This window comes from Moschus berezovskii, chromosome 20 (assembly GCF_049115385.1).
Source record: "Moschus berezovskii isolate FMDL1 chromosome 20, NW_MosBer_1.0, whole genome shotgun sequence".
Lineage (NCBI taxonomy): Eukaryota > Metazoa > Chordata > Mammalia > Artiodactyla > Moschidae > Moschus > Moschus berezovskii.
In genome coordinates, this window is record NC_142479.1 from 25843483 (window position 1) to 25863928 (window position 20446).

Consider the following 20446-nt stretch of genomic DNA (forward strand, 5'->3'; position numbering starts at 1 on the left):
AGCTTTTCAGCAGTTGAATAATATAAGAATATGAAGTCATCCTTGCCACAAATACACCCAGTTGTAATAAATCAGGTTGAGCACAAGTAGAAAGAAATACTGTCAAGTAGGTGTATAGTGGGAGGGATGGTAGAAGCCGAAGTTTAAAGTGGACAAAGGGGAGAGAAGTTTGGAGAATAAAAGTATGAATACAGTGGGAATCATCTAGAAATCATGAGAGTAAGGAGCCTTAATTCTCTTGTTTATATTGAGGCTTCTTATTGTGGTCTGCCTCTTTCTCAGTTATTAAACACCGTATTAGCGACATGCCACTCTGTTCTACCTGTTTCCATGCTGAGAACTACTTGACTTTGAGGAAGCCGGCAGCTCCTGGAAATCACTGAACGAGTCATCAAGTGACCCTGACTTGGAAGCATCTTGAAACTCCTGGAAGTCGTCATCTTCTGGTTTGACCACCTAGGTTTACAGAGGACATTGAAACAGAAGACACCCAGTAATAAAAAGCTCAATAACAAATCTTTAACCATCAACCTCAAAGACAACCTTTTAAAATGCTCCCACTTCAGTACAAATATATAATTTTAGGAGAACACCCTTTAGACATAACATCAGCTCAACTGCTTAAGGCAGGAATGCTGCTTAGTACTTGCAAATACTCTTGTAAAAATGGTAAGACTGGTTTAAACTTAATTTATATAATTTTTAAATAGCTGAATCACACTTAACAAACTGAGAAACTGCCATCTTTATGAGACAGTTAAATCACGTTTGTATATGACACAGTGATACAAACTTGTTTTCATCTATCACACTTACGTATAAACTGTGAACACTGACTCGTAATCCCATGCTCTAGGAAGTGAACACAGTTAACAGTTCATTTGTTTTATCAAAAAGCAAGCTTATACTATATTGCTTTGCACTTCAATGAAATTATTTAACATGGACATCTTTTTCACACAGTACATGTGCATCCACCACATTCATCTGAATAATCCAACAGTTTACCACTGTATAGATAAACCAAAACTTATTTAACGTTTTTCTTCTGGTTGATAGATATGCAGCTATTCCTAATTTTCACTCTAACAAACAATGCTACACCAAATATTCTTGTATATTTTTGCTCATCTGAGTTACTAGCTCTGTGATATGGACTCCTAATAGCATGACTGCTGGGTCAGAAGGCACGAATATTTAGAATTTTGATAGCTACTGCCGAACGTGCCTTCCAAAAAGGCTGCACCAAAAAATCCTTTTCCGCACATTTTTACTAACACTAAATATATGTTAAATTTTTTTTTTTTTGCTAAACTGAGAAATGAAAAATAAACTGAAACATCTTAATCAGGCTTAGCAGCTTTTTCAAAAGAAACAGCTTAAGAATTTAACTAGCTTTATTAAACTTGATGTTTAAAATATGTATGATAAAGAACTATACGTTTTTAGCCAAAATTCAAGTATCTGAAGGCTTCAGAAATCCTTTTGCTTTTTAAATGATGAAAAATTCAATGTTGTATTAACACTGCTTAATTTCCACTGCCAGTGTCCATCATAATCCAGGAATCTTTTCTACGTTTCTTGGAAAAAACACTTGCTCGGATTCACTTTCAGAGATAACTTGGAATACACACAGCCTCTTCATCTACCTGATTTGCAGGGTAAGCTGACATGAAGCCGCTGGAAGTCTGGGCTGCAGCTCCCCCGACTGGCCCAACAAGGTTAATGCCCATGACTGGCTGTCCGAGGGTGAGAGGCATGGAGCCTGCAGGGCCTGAGGGCATCCCTGTGGGCTGACTCACAGCAGCTGGCAAAGTCACAGGAAAGCCACTTAATGTTGGAACAGGAGCCGCTGGAAACTGATTTAAAGCATCGGGACTCATGGCAGGAACACCCCTCTACACAGAACACGAGGAAAATGGGAACATTTTAGGAAACTGCAAACCACATACGGCCCACATCTGACACAGAGACCTAAATGTAAAATCTGTGGCCCTGGGGTTTTCTACTCTGACTCTCCCAGAATTCAGGAATTTGACACCAGAAAATAAGGTATAAGGTTAATGTAAATCTAATATTTAGCAAAGAAATAGCCAACACACACTCAATCTGACATTTTCACTCTCTGACAAGTTTGGTTAATTCACTGTAATTAAATCCTTTACAATGATTTTGTAATATGAGAAAAACTGCTGCCAGACCAAGTACACTTTATCTACGGAATTTTAGACACGGACTTCAAAGGACAGAGAGAGTAACTTCATCTATTACTAACTTTCAAGCTCAAAAGGATTACAGTTAGGTCAGAGAATGTTATTAATAAAAGTCTTTAAACAAAAGAGTATTGTGCTAGCATGCATATCATATAAACAATACATTCTGAAAAACTCTATCCTGAAAATAACCTAAATTTTAATGTCCAAAGAGTTCTATAAGTTGTAGAAAAAAGGATTCATATTCTCTCAGTTTATATTGAAAATATAAACCTAACCTTCCAAAGAATGTCTACCTGTGTCACTGCTATCATGGCAAGAACGGTATAAAGTTCTTCTTTAGTCAGTTTTCCAGGTGTGGTTCGATTAGCTAGGGCCCATATCTGTCCAAGAGTTTCCCTGGGAAGCCCAGATGACATCAGGATGGGATAAAGTTTAGCAGTGTCTATTCCAGTTGGAGTCATTGTGGTTTCTAAAATTTTCTTATAGGCATCTATTAAAGGAAAGACCAGATTACAAATGCAAATATTACAAATGACTCACCTTTTTGTTGTCATTGATGCTTATACATGAATAATCCTAAGTCAAACTGCTTTAACAGAACTGAAGCCACATCAAGGGTTTGAGTTGCTATAAAGATATTCAAGTGGAAATGTCCAACAGACAATTAGGGTCTGGAGCTTAAAAGAAAGGCTGGAGTTTGGTTCTACAGATGAAGATTTTGGGTTAAAGGTAAGAGGGAGTCTTCTCATTAGGAGACAGTACCAGCAGTAAGACAGAGGTGGTATAAGCAGATGCTTTGGATTTTAAAAAAGAAGTTGTACAGTAATGATGTTGGAACTAATCTGCAAATGTTAATAGCAGAGGGAAGCACAAATTATACCCATATCACCTTTCTCTTGTCCCAGTAAAGCAGAGGCTACTAGAGAAAACATCAACGGGTAAGGTGTTTGGGAACAGAGCCTTCAGAGAAAGACACAGTTACAGTTGAAGCAAGAGAGGAGAATAAGTGTTTGAAAAAAGAAAGGGTTCACTGGGGAGTCTTTCACAATAAAATGGACTTTCCAAAGGATAAAGTGGGAAAAGCTGTTAGGGACAGGGTTGCTGAATAAAATACAAATGCCAATACTGCATGGGGTATACTTATTCTAAATAATTATTTGCTGTTTATATAAAATTCAAATTTAACTGGACGTTCTGTATGCAGATTTGCTGAATCTGGTGACCCTAGTCAGGGGAGTTGACGGATGAAAGTAGGGTTAAGGTAGACAGAGAAAAATGTTTAAAAATAAATTTTACATCTAGCATTACAGATGGATTAAAGGTTAGCAGGCGTACCATACAAACATATGTTTTTTAAATTTGTATTTATTTATTTGGCTGTGCTGGGTCTTCACTCCTGCATGCGGGCTTCTTATTACGGTGATTCTTTTGCTGCGGAGCATGGGATCTAGGGCATGCGGGTTTCAACAGTTGTGGCTCACGGGCTTAGCTACTCTGCGGCATGTGGCATCCTCCCAGACCAGGGATGGAACCCACGTCCCCTGTATTGGCAGGCGGATTCTTAACCACTGGACCACCAGGGAAGTCCAAGAACACATATTTTGGCTAGGAAATTATATGTGTGTTTAAAAGCTTCAGTTGCTAAGTCGAGTCCGACCCTTTGCAATCTCGTGGACTGCAGCACACCAGGATTCCCTGTTCTTCACTATCTCCCAGAGTTTGCTCTAATTCATGTCCCCTGAGTTGGTGATGCTATATTTTGATAGTGTCTTTTAAAACAGTAAATCTAAGACAACCTTTTAGAAATGAAAGTTATATGATGGTCATTAAAACATTACAGCAAAACACTTTTCCTTCATTTATACAGTTATTTCATATATGAGGCAGTCATAAACACTAGCTGTACTGTATTTTTTCTGTACTTTCAGAAAAAATAAAGTTGTAATTTCTTCTGCATATTCTGTAGCCACAATAATAAACATTTACAACTACATTACAACATTTGAAGTAAAGTATCCAGATAGGAATCTTGGGCAAAAAAGCTCTTTTTACCTGGAACCAAACTCTCATTGTAAATCCAAGGAGGCATCCTGGGCTGAACAGGATCCTGTGAGGGAAACACGCCCACACCTAGGAGATAAAGAACCTCATCTAATGCATGAACGGTCCACGCAACAGAGGCGGAGATCACAGTCACGGTGTTTTATAAGAAGAGCGCTGGCTGGGGACACTAAAAAAAGTCACCAATTCAACCAAAATTTGGTTTCTAAGCAACTCTTGTACATTAACATTGTCCTAAGGCATAAAACATAAAACAAACAAAACAAAAAACCCTAAGATGTACCAAATCAATACTCTAGATCATAGGAGGCTTGTGCATTCACATATATTTACAAATTAAAGGCAAAAACATGATAGGCAATGGTTTAAAAATTACGTGTACAAAAAAAAAAAAAATTGCCCAAGCTTCACTTGCAGCTTTTAATAATGTTTCTTTGCAGTCTTATGTTTTAAAATCTTGAATATGACACTGCTGCCTCAGATGTATAGCATTTTTATTTTTTTTGTTTTTCACTTTGTCCTGTAAAATAGCCTCCACGAGTTTGCCTCCTGGGTTGTCCACATTCATCTCTGCAAGCTGAGTTTACAAAAATGTGGATCTTCAGGCAGCGGTGTGTATTGTTCATTTCAAAGAAGCAAAACATATTCTCATTGGTGACTTTTCCAGTTAAATTTTAACTTTTCAACCTTAAGGAAGAACAGAAAGTTTAAGAGGGGAAAAAGTTTTTATAAAATAAAAGAAGAAATATTAAATCAGGAATGATTTTGATTAAAAAACTGGTTATCAAAAAATTTCTTAAAGGAGTAACTGTGTTGAAAGAATTCAGAGCAAAATCGTAGGGGTTAATTACAGAAAAGAATGCGTTACATATATTTTAAGCAAAATTTCAATCAGCAAAATCAAGCAGCATTCATTTTAAGATTAACGCTTAAGGTGTTAGCACTTGAGCGACATTTGGTTAAATAAACTTTTTGCTGAAAATTTCATGAGCTCACCACTCTCTTCAATGGACAGGTTTTGGTATGAAGTCTTTTCTGCCTCTGCAGTAGTGGTACCACTTACACGTCCATCTACAGCACCCCCATTATTGGCCATTAAACTGGGGTGGTTCTTACTGGAACCTGGGCCTAGGGCTTTGTGCCCAACTTCAGAGGTATTTAATTTAATTTGTTCCTGCCCAGATGTACTTAAATCACAAGATACTAGGAGCTTCTCCTCCAAGGAAGAGCCTAAACAAACAGCATGAAGGATTATTTGTATATTATTGCAAGCTTCTAATTTTTCAACCATCCATTTCCACCCCCAGATTCTAAAGGGAAGGCCTGCCACATATAATTTAAATTTTGAAATAATTCAAGCCCACATGTTTGTACAGGACTTGAGATACTTTAGTGATTTTAGAGAACTTTACCATCATTATCTTCTTTGATTCTCAGGAATCTACCTACTACCACTACCTGTGAGACAGTAGGTAGAACAGCATGGTGGAAGATGTGTTACCTTAGAAATTTGGTGACCTACACAAGATACAGACGCTTCTATAGACTACTGCCTATTTCTGCATCTGTCAATTGAGAAAGTGTGGACAAGAACATGTCAGCTAAGAGCCCTCTCAGCACTATTCTAAATCTCAAGATAGAGTAAGTGCCCCCTTCACCCCTCGCTCCCAAATGTGATTAAAACCGAGGTACAAAAATATTCAAAGTTTTGTCCAAGGACAAACTGATAGTCAGTGGAGACCCTGGGCTTCTGAACCCCCACATTCCTTATCACTGAACCAGAGAGCACTTTCTAAAGCAGCCTTCCCTGGCTCATCACTCTTAAGAAAATGATTGTGGGTATTTCCCCAAACAAGAGTCACCTTCTGAAAAAACCAGTTTGTTCTTAAAGTTCTAACGTGGTTTAAATGGATCCTAACTTCTTAGATACACCTATCGTTCAAAAGTGGGCATTTAATTTCTAATACATGGGGTTTTTAAAATAATCTTTGCTATTAATTCTCATTTTGAAATTAATTTCTCATTTAAATGTATCTTCTCTGCAATCAGCCTTTGTGTTTTTTCAGTCTTTTAACTTTATTGAGGCTTTCAAAGGCTAAGTTTTGGTAAATGTCACAGTGCACTTGAAAATACGTGGGTTATTTTCAAATACCTTTTGATGTTGATTTCTAATATAATTTCATAGTAATAAGAGAACAGACTCTGCATCCTTCCCACACCTTTAGACCATGAAATTTTTGCACCCAGTTTTTTTTTCACCTTGTTTTATGTCCCTGGATATGTTCCAGCGTCTCCTGATTTACAGTTCAGGAAATATGAACAGAGTTTGTATCCTGCTGTTGTATGAAAACTGTATAAATCTTAATTGTTGAATTGGTTCACAGTGTTTTTCAGGTCTACTATATACCTCTGTTTTTCTGTCTATTCATTCTATTGATTTTTGAGAGCTTGATACTGAAACTTTAACAAAAACTCTTAATTTATTTACTTAAAAATAATTGTAATATTTAGTGGAACTGTATGTAACTTTTTTCTGTATTTTCCAAGTCTCCTGTAAATGTGTTAGCATACTTTCGTAATTTAAAAAATAATAATAAAAAAAAGGTCCCAAATTTAGCAATAGAAGTTTCAAATCACTTTTTCAGAATGTGAGACTCCCGGATTTAAAACAAAAAATCCAGAGTCTTATTTTGGTGAATTTCAATAGTACTCACATATTCAGGCCCATGTTTCTTTGCCAACACTGTATTATTCTACGTATTTAAGTGAAATAAATTTTTCTAGATTTTTCAAAATACTTTCATTAAGAGCTTAGGAGTTACCTGTTTCTTGCACATTGTATGAGGCCGAAGCAGTAAAGAAACAAGGAATTTGCCCAGGGACACCATGTAAGGCAACAGACACCGGACTCTGACCTGGAGGGAGAGGCGGTGCCCCAGCCTTCTGTACATGCAACTGGCCAAGTGGGGTGGTGGAATGGAAAGACTGAAAAGGCTGGGAAGTGGAGGAAGGCCCACATGTGGGAACTTCAACAGGCCCCTGCATAAAGTCACTGAATTCTTCTTCATCAAGAAAGGCAGGTGATGGGGAGACAGTTTTAGTAGAATGAGATGATGTAGGATAATCTGCAAAACGGAAAACGGCAATGAAACACACAGAAATGAAAATTAACAGGGAAAAGAAACTGAGATGTAGTACAACTCCAAAAGAATATACTGAAACATGAACAGCGGAGGTGATGAAGAAATAACATGTAACAGCAGTCATACGGAATCATACAAGGAATGCAAAACACTGATGTCTATCTATAAATAACTTTTTGGTCTTTTTAAAAAAGAGGTTTTATAGCTATTTTGCATTTGTTCAAAGGCAGAAAACTGTAAAGTTCAAAATTTCTTTCCTTCTTTTATCAGGATAGCACTAATTTTTTTCTTTGAGACCACTAGTAATTTACATCAAAGTGGTGATTACTTTTGAAACTCAACTGATCTGTTTATCTGGATAATATTTTCTCAAACCAATATAAATAAGAAAATCTACCTACATGCTGCTGAATACATTTTACAGATATATGCTGATGACTAAATTTCATCAGGTTAGTAAAAAACAATGCATGACACATAATTTTTGATAAATCATGCCTAACTGATACTTAGCATAGTTCATATTTCATATGAGGATGAAAGCTACTATACAGGGAATGAAAATTACAGGGGCAACAAGAACATCAAACACATTACCAAAGTGATGCTTTCTCGTGTGAAGCACCAAAATTAGGACACCATAAAGCGTTAAGTCAAATAACTTAGCAGCCAATTTAAAAAAATAAACCCTAGCTAAGAGCTATGTTTAAAAGAACTTTACCTCTAAAAGATACAAATGTCACTATGGCTTTTCACTGTCAAATATGAGATTCACGTCTATAATAAACCTCTCTACAGGGATGAGGTTTACTACAAGGCTCATTATTATTATTGTTGCTTCTTCACATTGCAAACTCTGAATTGCTATAACATTTATTAATACTAAAGTCTAATGTCACAAGGAGCAGTCTTTTGTTTTTTTAAAGCCCTCATTTGAAAAATGGGGACACTATGTGCTTCTCTTTTGGATCCATGAAATAAAACCTGGAAGCTTTAAAGTTCTATGAAAAATGCAAAATGACTATAAAAAATGAATAAAAAAGAAAAAAGCCATGTCATAATGAATCCCAACCCTCCCAATAATGGTTACTGAGAGTGTCTGAGAGTGTGTACTTAAGTTCTCAGTTTCGGTTCTCTGCCATTACTGGTAGAAAATAGCAATAATGGAAAACTGAGAGCTACTATGAATATTGTTCCGTTCCATCGCTCAGTCGTGTCCGACTCTTTGCGACCCCGTGGACTGTAGCCTACCAGGCTTCTCCATCCATGGGATTCTCCAGGCAAGAATACTAGAGTGGGTTACCGTTTCCTTCTCCAGGTGAATATTGTTAGGTGGATTCTATTTGGGCTAAACCATTTTTTTTTTAGGCTATACCAATATTTGCATTTGACTGGAATTACTTTAATTCTATGTGGTATATGGGCTTCCCTGGTGGCTCAGAGGTTAAAGCGTCTGCCTCCAATGCGGGAGACCCGGGTTCGATCCCTGGGTCGGGAAGATCCCCTGGAGAAGGAAATGGTAACCCACTCCAGTATTCTTGCCTGGAGAATCCCATGGACGGAGAAGCCTGGTAGGCTACAGTCCACGGGGTCGCAAAGAGTCGGACACGACTGAGCGACTGAACGGAACGGAACGGATGTGGTATATATTTGGCTTAAAAAGTCATAGCTATATATATGATTAATAAGAAGTAAAAAATTATGTGATACAGGTTGTATTCACTATTTTAAGATAAACAGTCTATGGGCGAAAATTAAAAGATGTCTTTGGTGGAAAAAGGCTGGAAACTCTTTAGGTGCTTTAGGCCTAGGTTTAAGATCCTAGCAGGAGAAGCTCTGGTAATTCCTTGGGTTTGCTTCAGAAAAAAAGTATTTTTCTAGCTAAGCATGAAGCAGTTAACTAGAAACTGCATGCATGCTGAATGAACTCAAGAGATTAACTGAACATCAAAACCCCAATTTATTATTTAACCTGTAGGGTTGTTAAACTATACCTGGTTGCCCAAACAAGGCATTCCATACGGATAGAACAGTATGTGACCTGACAGTGACCATCCCTCGCTGCCGCCTTCTTCTTCTAAGCTCCATGCTGGATCCAATTTTACCATTCCAACGACAATACTTCAATGATTTACTCACTAGCTTATTCAGCTTATCATTTTCACCATGAGGTATGCTCTTCCTTTCTAAACTCATTCTGATCACTAATATCCATTCCCTTTTCAATCTCAGTATATATTTTACTTTGGGGCACATTTTTTGTAATGATAACCTGAGTATATAAACTAACAAGTGAAATTAATGGACAGAGGCAAAGCTGTTCCAGAAAGTCAAGAGCTCATTACTGTGCCAAAATTAGATTATTTCTTCTGATATCACCTATAAAAGATACTATAAAGGTTTAAGATAAAATTTGTCAATATGATATATGCTAGGAAAAAACAGTATTTAACTGAATTATGAAAACTATTCACCCATTAATGGAATCTTGAAATTAGCTGAGAATAAAATGTCAAAATATCAAATTTTAAAAAAGTATGTGGTAACAGCTATGTGAAGATAAGATTCATTTCAACTGCTACATGTTTAATACATATGCAATCCCGCCCCCCGCCCCCCACGAATTTCCTTTACTCTGCTTTATCAGGTACTTTTCCTTTGCTTATTTGATGATGATATAATGAAAGGATTATAAAAAATAATGAAACAAAAACCACAAAGAAATAGTATTTTCATTTCTACAAAGAAAAAACTAAAATTTCATAAGAAAATTACTAAATCCATGACTTTTTAAAGGAATCATTGAGAAAATTTGTAAGTTTAATCACATTGAGTAAAACCCAAACTAGTTCACTAGTTCATAAAAAGTAAAATTAATTAAAAATAATAAGAATGCAATAGTAAACTAATTTACTACATTTGCTTTGAGTGAATGAATTTTACTAATGTTAACATACTCATTTATACAGAAGATTTACAACTAAAGTTGACATACTGACATTTACTAGAAGACAAGAAGGTTCCCCCCGCCCAAGACAGTTATCTAGACCAGAGCTCTTAATCCACTATAAATTTTAAAACATCTAAATCTGTATTTATCTTGAAGGAAGAATTCAACACTCACTCTCCATACACACACACCGGTCAATTAAAAACACAGGGAATTCAATCATCCTCCATCAAAAGAAAATTAAAATTAAAACTACCTGGTTTCTTAGGGTGTGATGCTGGAGTAGGGTGCATCTTAGCATCTCTGGAAAACCCATCTAAGTTTCCTTTTATGGCTTCCAAAGCATCATCTCTACTCTTCTCTCCTGTCTGAGAGAATAAATGTATATATATTTCTTTACTTACCTCTCACACTTTGTCCTAAATCCACACAAGATGAAAGAGAACTGCATATATTCAACTATTTCCAATATTTTTACCACATATGTCAGTGAATTCCCCAAGTCAGAAAAACAGACACACAGCAAAATAAAACAATACTCCATAGAATATTATTAAAAGGTCCATTTAAAAATACTTTAGGGCAGGGGTCCCCAACCTTTTTGGTACCAGGGGCCAGATCACGGAAGGCAATTTCTCCGCAGATGGGGACGGGGATGGCAGGTGTGTGTATTGGGAGGGGCGATGGGGAAGGCGGAGATTGTTTTAGGATAATTCAAGCATGTGACATTTATTATGCACTTTATTTCTGTTACATCAGCTCCACTTCAGATCATCAGGAATTAGATCCCAGAGGCTGGGGACCCCTGCTTTAGGGTATAGGTGTTCTATATTAAGTCTCCAGTGTTAATGCTTCCCAAGAAAAGGTTATAAGCACTCCAAAGGTAGTACACACAGGTAGAGAGTGACTGACATCTCAATCCTTCAACAATAAAGTCTCTTTATAGAAAAAGAAAAGTCCTTCACTTTTGGACTTAAGACAAAAGGAAAATCAATCAACCACACCTACGGCCTGGGCTGGTGTCCGGTGACAAAATCCACTGAATGAGTGAGCAGAGGCACGCGCGGGGGTGTGCTGTGGGGCGGAGTATGTTACCTTGGGTTTCACGCTACTCAGAAGTCTGAGCTTTTGCTTCTGCTCTTCAAACTGGCGTCTTTTTCTTTCTTCTTCTAGGAGCTTTTGCTGCTGTTCAAATCGTTTTCTGAAGGAAAAACAACAACTAAAGAGCCAGCTTCAGGGATTATTAACTGTTAGATTCATACTACTTCTACTAATAGTTTCAGCAATGTCATCGTGCATTTCTAGAATTAAAAACTTCACTGATAATTGTATCTAATTTTCTGAAGATAATCCTATGCTCCACTATATTAATTTCCAAATATATGAAATAAGTCTAAAAAATGATTTACCTAAATTATAGACCTGAACTTATTTCTTATCTAATTTGCAACAGTAGGAGACAACACTCTATATTCAAAGTGTGTGTGTGTGTGTATATATATATATATATATATAAACAAACAGGGAGGAAGACAAAATAAACACACTCTTTGCTCTGCCTATAAAAAAGAAACTTCTACTTGGGGAGGCAGTATCATACATGAGAAAGAGCAACGGCTCTGGGAATCAGGAGGCCTGCACTTGGGTCCAGGTTCTTCCAGTAACTGTGTAGCCTGGGCTGACAAGTTGCTTATTTCTTTGGACTTCATTTTCCCCAGATGTAACGTCAGCGGATTGAATTCTAGGATCTCTAAGGTCCCTTCTGGCTTTAAACTTTTAAAGAATAAGAGCATTTTAGAGCTCTAAGGGCACCTGACTGTTTCCCCTTCAAATCTGCACTACAGATTATCTGCCCATTTTAAACTTAATTGCTATCGGGCATCTTCCTGAGGTTTCTTACTGCTGCTCCTCGGCAAACTGCTTCTGCATGTCTGGAGTGTACTGCGGGCCTGGAGGACGCATTCCCAGGAACGGTGCTTGTCCCAGGTAAGGCATTCCTCCTGCTGGTATTGGTCCCATGGGGATCCCTGCCTAGAAACAACAGACAAAGACTTAGGCTTAAAAACACAATTTCTCCTCTTTTTTTGGCTGTGCTACGCAGCATGTGGGATCAGTTCCCTGGCCTGGAATGGCACCTGTGCCCCCTGTAGTGGGAGCACAGGGTCTTAACCACTGGATTGCCAGGGAAGTCCCCACAATTTTTTCTTTTAACTACTACAAAGAAACACTGTAGCTTCCATAACTTTTCTTATTTTTAATTAACAAACTACTTAAATGCATTTTTAATAAAGCATAGCTTATTTTTTTAATTTTATTTTTGATTGCTCTGGGTCTTTATTGCTGTGCGAGGACTTTCTCGAGTTGAGGCAAGCAGGGGTTCCTCTTTAGTTGCTGGTGTGTGCTTCTCATTGCGGTAGCTTCCCTCGCAGAGCACAGGTTCTAGGGTGATCGGGCATCAGCAGTCGTGGCGAATGGGCTTAGCTGCCTGGCGCCACATGGAATCTTCCCAAATCAGGGAAGATGGAACCGGTGTCCCCTGCATTGGCAGGCAGATTCTTAACCACTGGACCACAAGGGAAGTCCTGTGTTAATTAATTTTAATAGAAGATTCAAAGGACACAGGCTAAAAATGAAAAGCTCCCCTTAATATCTTGCCTCTTCCACTGCCTTCATGTCTTCGAGAGGACCACGACTAACAGTCTGAGGAAGTGTGTATCACATCTTTCTGACTGGGTGTGTTAGAAAGCACACACACACACGAGTTATATCTGGTGAGCTCACTGATCCGTATACTCTTTGAGGTGTCGTATCTTACATGTCTTTGTATTTCTAGTAAGAGCCTGGCATACGGCAGTTATTCCACAAATGAGATTAAACATGATTTCCAATATGTATGAAAGGATATTATCATACCCTTGGTATCCAAACTTTTACAGAAAAAAATATATGTAATGAATACTAAATGACATATCAATACAATAGTATAAAGTTTACTGAAGTGTCCTGAAGAATAGCACTGCACAAGAGCTAACTACAAAACTTAATATGAATCATGATGATGGTGACAATGGAAATGATGGTTAACAGCTAATTTTACTAAGTGAAAATGTCTCTATTCTTCAACCTTCTCCCTGAAAGGTTCCCCTTCAGTTCCCTAACTTGAAACTTCGCTGTCCCTGGAAGCCCTCTCACTTGGACACTGCTACTTTTCTTCCAACATTTCCTGTAAATGGACAATATTCTCCTTGATTTTAAACCCATTTTCTCGTCTCTTTTCCTTCAAAAACCTGAACACATTTTAATTTCTTGCAATCAGACTTCATCAGTTACTCTCCTACCCTGTTTATGCCATCTACTCCCTCACTCTTCAAATCCTTGCTACGGTCCATTCTACTTTTAAACTGCTCCTGGCGAGGGTCAATAATCACGTGGATGACTCATCTAACACTGGCGTCTCAGGTCTCCTCATCACAATCATGTTCAACATACCACTCTAGTTTCCCATTCCATGGTCATCGCCCTGCTTCTCTGGCCCAGTGGCTACATCATCTCCAAAATCTTGATTTTAAGCATGCCAATAATTGACCACCACTTTCTACTCTTTCAGTTCATGCTCTCCAGCAATTCTTTTATTTCATTAATACTTCCCTCCCATCCACTAATCTTTCCACTTTCCCGCCATCCATCATGCTCATCATGTCCTCACTTCTCTTCTTGCTCAGCTTAGAGTCCAGGATTCAATATTAAATATCCTTGTAAACATCCTTAGCTCCCCTACCTCTGGCTTCCTTGGTATGGTCACCTGGGACTTCATTTTTGTTAGTCAACTAATCACTGTCTCTTATCCTTATACCCAAACCACTTAATCTTACTGGAGAGAGAAACCTTGAAGAGTCACCTTAAATTCTTTTTTTAAAATGCTTGTTTTTGGGGGGCTGTGCTGGGTCTTTGCTGCTGTGAGGGCTTTTCTCTAGTTGTGGTGAGCAGGGGCTACTCTCTAGAGGCGGTGCACACACTTCTCACTGAGGTAGAAGCTCATTATGGAGCACAGACTCTAGGGCATGCAGGCCTCAGTAGCTTCGGCTCCCAGGCTCTAGAGCACAGGCTCAATAGTTGTGGTACATGGGTCTGGGTACTCTGAGCCATGTGGGATCTTCCCAGACGAGGGACTGAATCCATATCGCCTGCATTGGCAGGTGGATTCTTTGTTGCTGAGCCACCAGGAAAGCCCCATCCTAAATTTCTGCCTACAAATCTCAAATGGTTTCCCAACACAGGAGTCTTAGAGAGACTCCTACCTTGTAAGATTTCAATCCCTTGAAATGCTTGAGATTTGCTATGGCCCAGCATATTTCAATTTCAATATTCCATGTTTGCTTAAAAAGAAAGTAATTTGAGGACTTCCTTGGTGGTCCAGTGATTAAGACTCCATGCTCCCAAAGCAGGGGCATGAGTTCGATCCCTGGTCGGGTAACTAGGATCCTGTATGCCACATTGTGTGGCCAAAAAAAGAGTGTTTTGGAATTGCTGGACACAGTATCCTATTATCCATTAATCAAGTTTAAGAAGCTCGTTTAAATGTGTATCTTGATTCACTGGAAAAGACTCTGGGCTGGGAAAGGTTGGGGGCGGGAGGAGAAGGGGACGACAGAGAATGAGATGGCTGGATGGCATCACGGACTCTGTGGACATGAGTTTGAGTGAACTCCAGGAGTTGGTGATGGACAGGGAGGCCTGGCGTGCTGTGATTCATAGGGTCACGAAGAATCGGACATGACTGAGCGACTGAACTGAACTGAAAGAAAGGCCAGTTCTTGGGCAAGACACATTGTTGCACAAGGCTTAAGGAAAGCAAGAGGGAGAAAGTTCACCTTCTCCTTAAAGGGCCCTGGACTGTCTAAGCTTTAATTCTCTCTTTCACAGTAAAATAACAAAAAAAAATCCAACAAGAAAATGGACAGAAGATAGGAACAGACACTTCTTAGAAGAGAATATAAGGATAGCAAGTAAGCACATGAAAGTATGTCTAGCATCATTAAAGAAAAACCAATATGGAGGCTGCACTCTGAATATACCCCTAGACCACAGGCTCACAGTCACATAACCAAATTGTAACACTGTTCTCATTTCCCTGAAATGCTGCCTGACCTTAAACAAAACCTAAGCTTTCAAGGCAATGGTTTTTCCTGTGTTCATGTATGGATGTGAGAGTTGGACTGTGAAGAAAGCTGAGCGCCGAAGAATCGATGCTTTTGAACTGTGGCGTTGGAGAAGACTCTTGAGAGTCCCTTATACTGCAAGGACATCCAACCAGTCCACTCTAAAGGAGATCAATCCTGGGTGTTCATTGGAGGGACTGATGCTAAAGCTGAAACTGCAATACTTTGGTCACCTCATGCGACGAGTTGACTCACTGGAAAAGACGCTGATGCTGGGAAAGGTTGGGGGCGGGAGGAGAAGGGGACGACCGAGAATGAGATGGCTGGATGGCATCACCGACTCTGTGGACATGAGTTTGAGTGAACTCTGGGAGTTGGTGATGGACAGGGAGGCCTGGCGTGCTGTGATTCATGGGGTCACGGAGAGTCGGACACGACTGAGCGACTGAACTGAACTGAACTGAAGCTTTCTTCCTGTTAATGTGACCTCACAGTATTCTAGCTAATAAGCTACAAAAAAGTAAGCTTAGCAATGAAAAGAAAAGTAAGTTTCTAGAAACTAATCACAGTAGAAAACAATGAATTCATTCATGTCTATAATGAACTGCTGGAATCACTTGTGGTTTGAGGTCTCCCTGTTCAGGAATAATTTGTTTCTTGCCCAATAAAATATCCACATCAAGTAAAGCTCCCTGAATTTTCTTTTGACATTAGTCACAAGGGAAATGCAAATTAAAATAATGAGATATCACAACGTACCTATCAAATGGCTAAAACAGAAAATAACACCAAATGCTAGCAAGGATGCAGAGAAACTGGATCACTCCTATATGGCCTGTGAGAATGTAAAAGGGTATAACCACTCTAGAAAATAGTTTAACAATTTCTTTAAAAACTAAACTTCCAAATACCATGTCATCCAGTATTCCTGGGCATTAATCCCAGAGAAATGAAGCCTTATGTTCAAAAATCTCTATCACAGCTAAAACGTAAAAACAGTCCAGATGTCCTTCAGTGGGTGAATGGTTAAGCAGTCAATAGTATATCCAGTAATGGAATATTACTCAATAATAAAAATGAAGGGAATTATTGATGCATGCAACAACTTGGATGAATTTAAAGAGAATTATGCAGAGCAAAAAAAGTCAGTCTCAAAAGGTTAGTGATTCAATTTAGGTAATGCTGAAATCATATAATTATAGAAATGGGGGACATATATATGAGTGATTGACAAGGGTTAGGGGGTCATGAAGTGGGAGGGAAGTAAATTTGGTTATAAAATGGCAACATGAGGAGATCCCTGGGGTGGTGGAAATGTTCTGTATCTTGACTGTATCAATGCCAACACCCAGCTGTGATATTATAGTATCATTCTCCAAGTAGTTACCACTGGGGGACTCTCTGTATTATTCCTTATATACACATGTACCTACTTTACCTCAAAATTAAAAGTTTAACTAAAAATGGTTTACTGGCTCACACATTGTTCATCATATATTTCATTCTTACCTGTATACCTGAAATATTTTGAATATTAACCTCAAAACATATTCAAAATCTTGTTAAGTGTGTTCTTTTAATGAGTTCTGGGGAGTAGAGGGCTATGAGGCAACCAAGACTAATTTTCATCTTTGACTTTTATTTGTGTATCCTTCAAAGATTTAAGGGATGACAAGAATAAGAGGTATTCATACACGTCTGTGGTTGGTTAAGACTACTAAGTTTGGAGGAAAAAGGTAAGATTTCTTAAGTTTCTCCTTTAAGAATAGTGAACAGCTTCCAAGTAGCATATAATACCTGCCAGCAAGACTAAAGGTTAAGGAAAAAGATTTTGGATTCATTTATCATTTTTTAAATTTATTTATTTAGGCTGCACTGGGTCTTCATTGCTGCACGCGGGCTTTCTCGAGTTGCAGCAAGCCCAGGCTACTACTCTTCTGTGCGGGATCTTCCTAGAGCTGGGATCAAACCCACGTTCCCTGTATTGGCAGGTGGATTCTTAACCACTGGACCACCAGGGAAGTCTATTTACTTTAAGATCATTTAGGAACTCCTGGTACTGAGGGAAATTATTTCGGTGGTATCAAACCTAGTAGTTCACTTATTTACTGTCGCTCTGTATGTTAGAGATCCTTACTGCTTTTTGGTTATTTCAAACTCTTTAACACATTTTTCAGATAATTACATAAGTCAGAAGGGGCTTCCCAGGTGGTGCAGTGGTAAAGAATCCACCTGCCAATGCAGGAGACGCATGTTCGATTCCTGGGTTGGGAAGACTCCCTGGAGAAGGAAATGGCAACCTACTCCAGTATTCTTGCCTGGAAAAATTCCATGGACAGAGAAGACTGAGGGCTACAGTCACAGGGTCACAACAGAGCACACATACGCACAAGTCAGAAAACAGTATTTAGTGTGAAAATTGATTTTAAAATTGTATCATTTGTTAAGATTTCAGCAGGAAGCTTACAAAATCTTAATTAGAAACACACGGTATTCTTTGGTGGACTGTTTACAATGACTTGCTGCCCTTACTATAAGGAGTTGGCACATCCCTATGTGGTGTGCACTTCCCCTGGTAGACTCCCTATTGATGTTTGTTTGGGCCATGTTACCTTTGTAAGCAGAAGTGATTGATAACTCCTACCTTTGACAGAAAGCTTTAAAAGACATCACAGGGTTTGGTCATCTCTTTTTATTTAAGCCAGGAGTCTGGGATGTCCGAGGTAAAGGTCTCAGGACAAAGAACACGGAGCTGAGTCAAAGCCAACTCATCAAAGGACATGTATCTCAAATGAGAAATCTGTTTCTGTAAGTCATTGAGATTTAGGGATTTTTGTTTCTGCAACATAACCTAGTGAAAGCTGAGTAACTTGAACTTAAACCCTACAAAAGCTTATTTATTCCCATTTTCTTCCTACTGGAGATGAATAAAGAATGATTTGGGGATTTCCCCAGGTGGTCCAGAGGTCAAGAATATACCTGCCAATGCAGAGGACACAGATTTAATTCCTGGTCCAAGAAGATTCCACATGCCATGGGGCAACTAAGCCCCTGTGCCCCAACTACTGAGTACATGTGCCGTAGAGCCCGTGCTCTGCAACAAGAGGAGCCACTGCAGTGAGAAGCCCGTGCACCACGGCTAGAGGACAGCCCCCACCAGACGCAACGAGAGAATGCCCGCACGCAGCAATGAAGACCAGCACAGCCAAAACTTCAAAAAATTAAATAAAAAAAAAATGATTTGGAAATTTCCCTAAATCTTTACAGACAACATAGAAACTTCATTTGCTTAAATGACTTCAATGTGAGAACAGTTTAAATTCTGATTAACTCAACATTATTTATAAGTTACATACATGTGCTTTTGTACTAATATACATATAAAACATGCAGAAATAGAAAATTTTAAATAATTAGGTAAAAAATGAAATATATGGTACTTAAAATATTAGTAATACAAAATTCTTTTGCTCTGGTTTATTTGTGAATGCTTTCCCCCCCTTTTTCCTCTCTCCTTCTCCCTTTGAAAAAAATATAACACTTTTTGAATTCCACCAAAGATTTGACTCCCAGATTCAGTTTCAGCAGTTCAGTTCACTCGCTCAGTCGTGTCCGACTCTCCGCGACCCCATGAATCACAGCACGCCAGGCCTCCCTGTCCATCACCAACTCCCGGAGTTCACTCAAACTCATGTCCATAGAGTCGGTGATGCCATCCAGCCATCTCATTCTCTGTCGTCCCCTTCTCCTCCCGCCCCCAACCTTTCCCAGCATCAGCATCTTTTCCAGTGAGTCAACTCATCGCAGATTCAGTTTACTTGGTTTAAATGGATACCATGGCTGAAGAAGATAGTTTACAAAGATAAGGAAATCTAAATGGATATGGATAAAGCCCATTTCTTAGGCTGCACTTATTAAATCATGATACTATCAATTTCATTCACCGATTCTAAACCAAAACAAAACAGAATTATTTGCTTTAATCTACACTATCTGTGATCATGACCAGTTATACAGGGACACATGTTCAGCATGACAGCAGGAAAACTTTAATTCCATTGCAACTCTCAGATTCCCATCTATGTCTCGTTTTAAGTGTTATTTTCACCAATCCCTCGCTTTTTTTTCTAATTGAAAACTCACAGAAAACTTGAAAGAACAGTATAAAATTATCATTTTGCTCTGTTTCTACACATCTATACTTTTTTTTGGTTGAGCCACTTACAGGTAAATTGTAGACATAATTTCCTTCTTTTTAAAACAAAGAGAAAGTAAACATGAGGTTTATCAACTTCAATGAGTAACAGCATCTAGCTAGCTTTTGGTAATACTGTTTTGATTCACCATATTTATTTTTTTGGTTATCCTCTGTTTACAACGAATGAGGTTTTCTATTTACTTAGTAAGAAAAGACTCCTTTAAGAATTTTTGAAAAACATAATCAACTAAAAATGTTAATTAAATAATACACGGCAAAAAAAAAGCCCACTCCTGTAATCAAGACAGTGGAGTAGAAGGACGTGTGCTCATCTTCTCCTGCAAGAGCACCAAAAACACAAACGGCTGCTGAACCACCACTGACAGGAGGATGCTGTAACCCACCGAAACAAGAACACCCCATGGCCAAGGACACAGGGAAAGCCGCAAGTAGGAGGGGCGCAGTCACATTAAAATCAAATCCCGTACTCGCCAAGTGGGCGACCCACAAACGGGAGAACAATAATGCCAAAGAAGGTATCGCACTGCTGCAAAGCTTCTAGGCCCCACATCAGACTTTCCAACCTGAGGATCCGGTAAAGGGACAGGGAACCCCCAAGGAATCTGACTCTGGACAGTGGGATCTGATTACAGAACTTCCATAGGACTCAGCGAAAGAGACTCTTGGAGGGCACAAACAAAACCTTGTGCATACCAGGA

General features: G+C 38.7%; 1 protein-coding gene across 9 annotated transcripts in view; it reads right to left on the reverse strand.

Moving 5' to 3' along the window:
- SYNRG (synergin gamma) overlaps positions 1 to 20446 on the reverse strand; it is an 80664-nt gene that overhangs the window by 48513 nt on the left and 11705 nt on the right. For 6 of the 9 annotated variants that reach the window (XM_055400693.2, XM_055400640.2, XM_055400686.2 and 3 more), the window contains exons 4-12: positions 12271 to 12401; positions 11466 to 11571; positions 10627 to 10738; positions 7100 to 7402; positions 5274 to 5507; positions 4269 to 4346; positions 2510 to 2706; positions 1650 to 1898; positions 323 to 456 (exon numbers count right to left, since the gene is read on the reverse strand). In XM_055400693.2, the coding sequence (XP_055256668.1) occupies positions 323 to 456; positions 1650 to 1898; positions 2510 to 2706; positions 4269 to 4346; positions 5274 to 5507; positions 7100 to 7402; positions 10627 to 10738; positions 11466 to 11571; positions 12271 to 12401 (1544 nt within the window). The remainder of the gene's footprint in view (positions 1 to 322; positions 457 to 1649; positions 1899 to 2509; positions 2707 to 4268; positions 4347 to 5273; positions 5508 to 7099; positions 7403 to 10626; positions 10739 to 11465; positions 11572 to 12270; positions 12402 to 20446) is intronic. The other 3 variants (XM_055400669.2, XM_055400659.2, XM_055400700.2) reach the window with 2 other exon arrangements.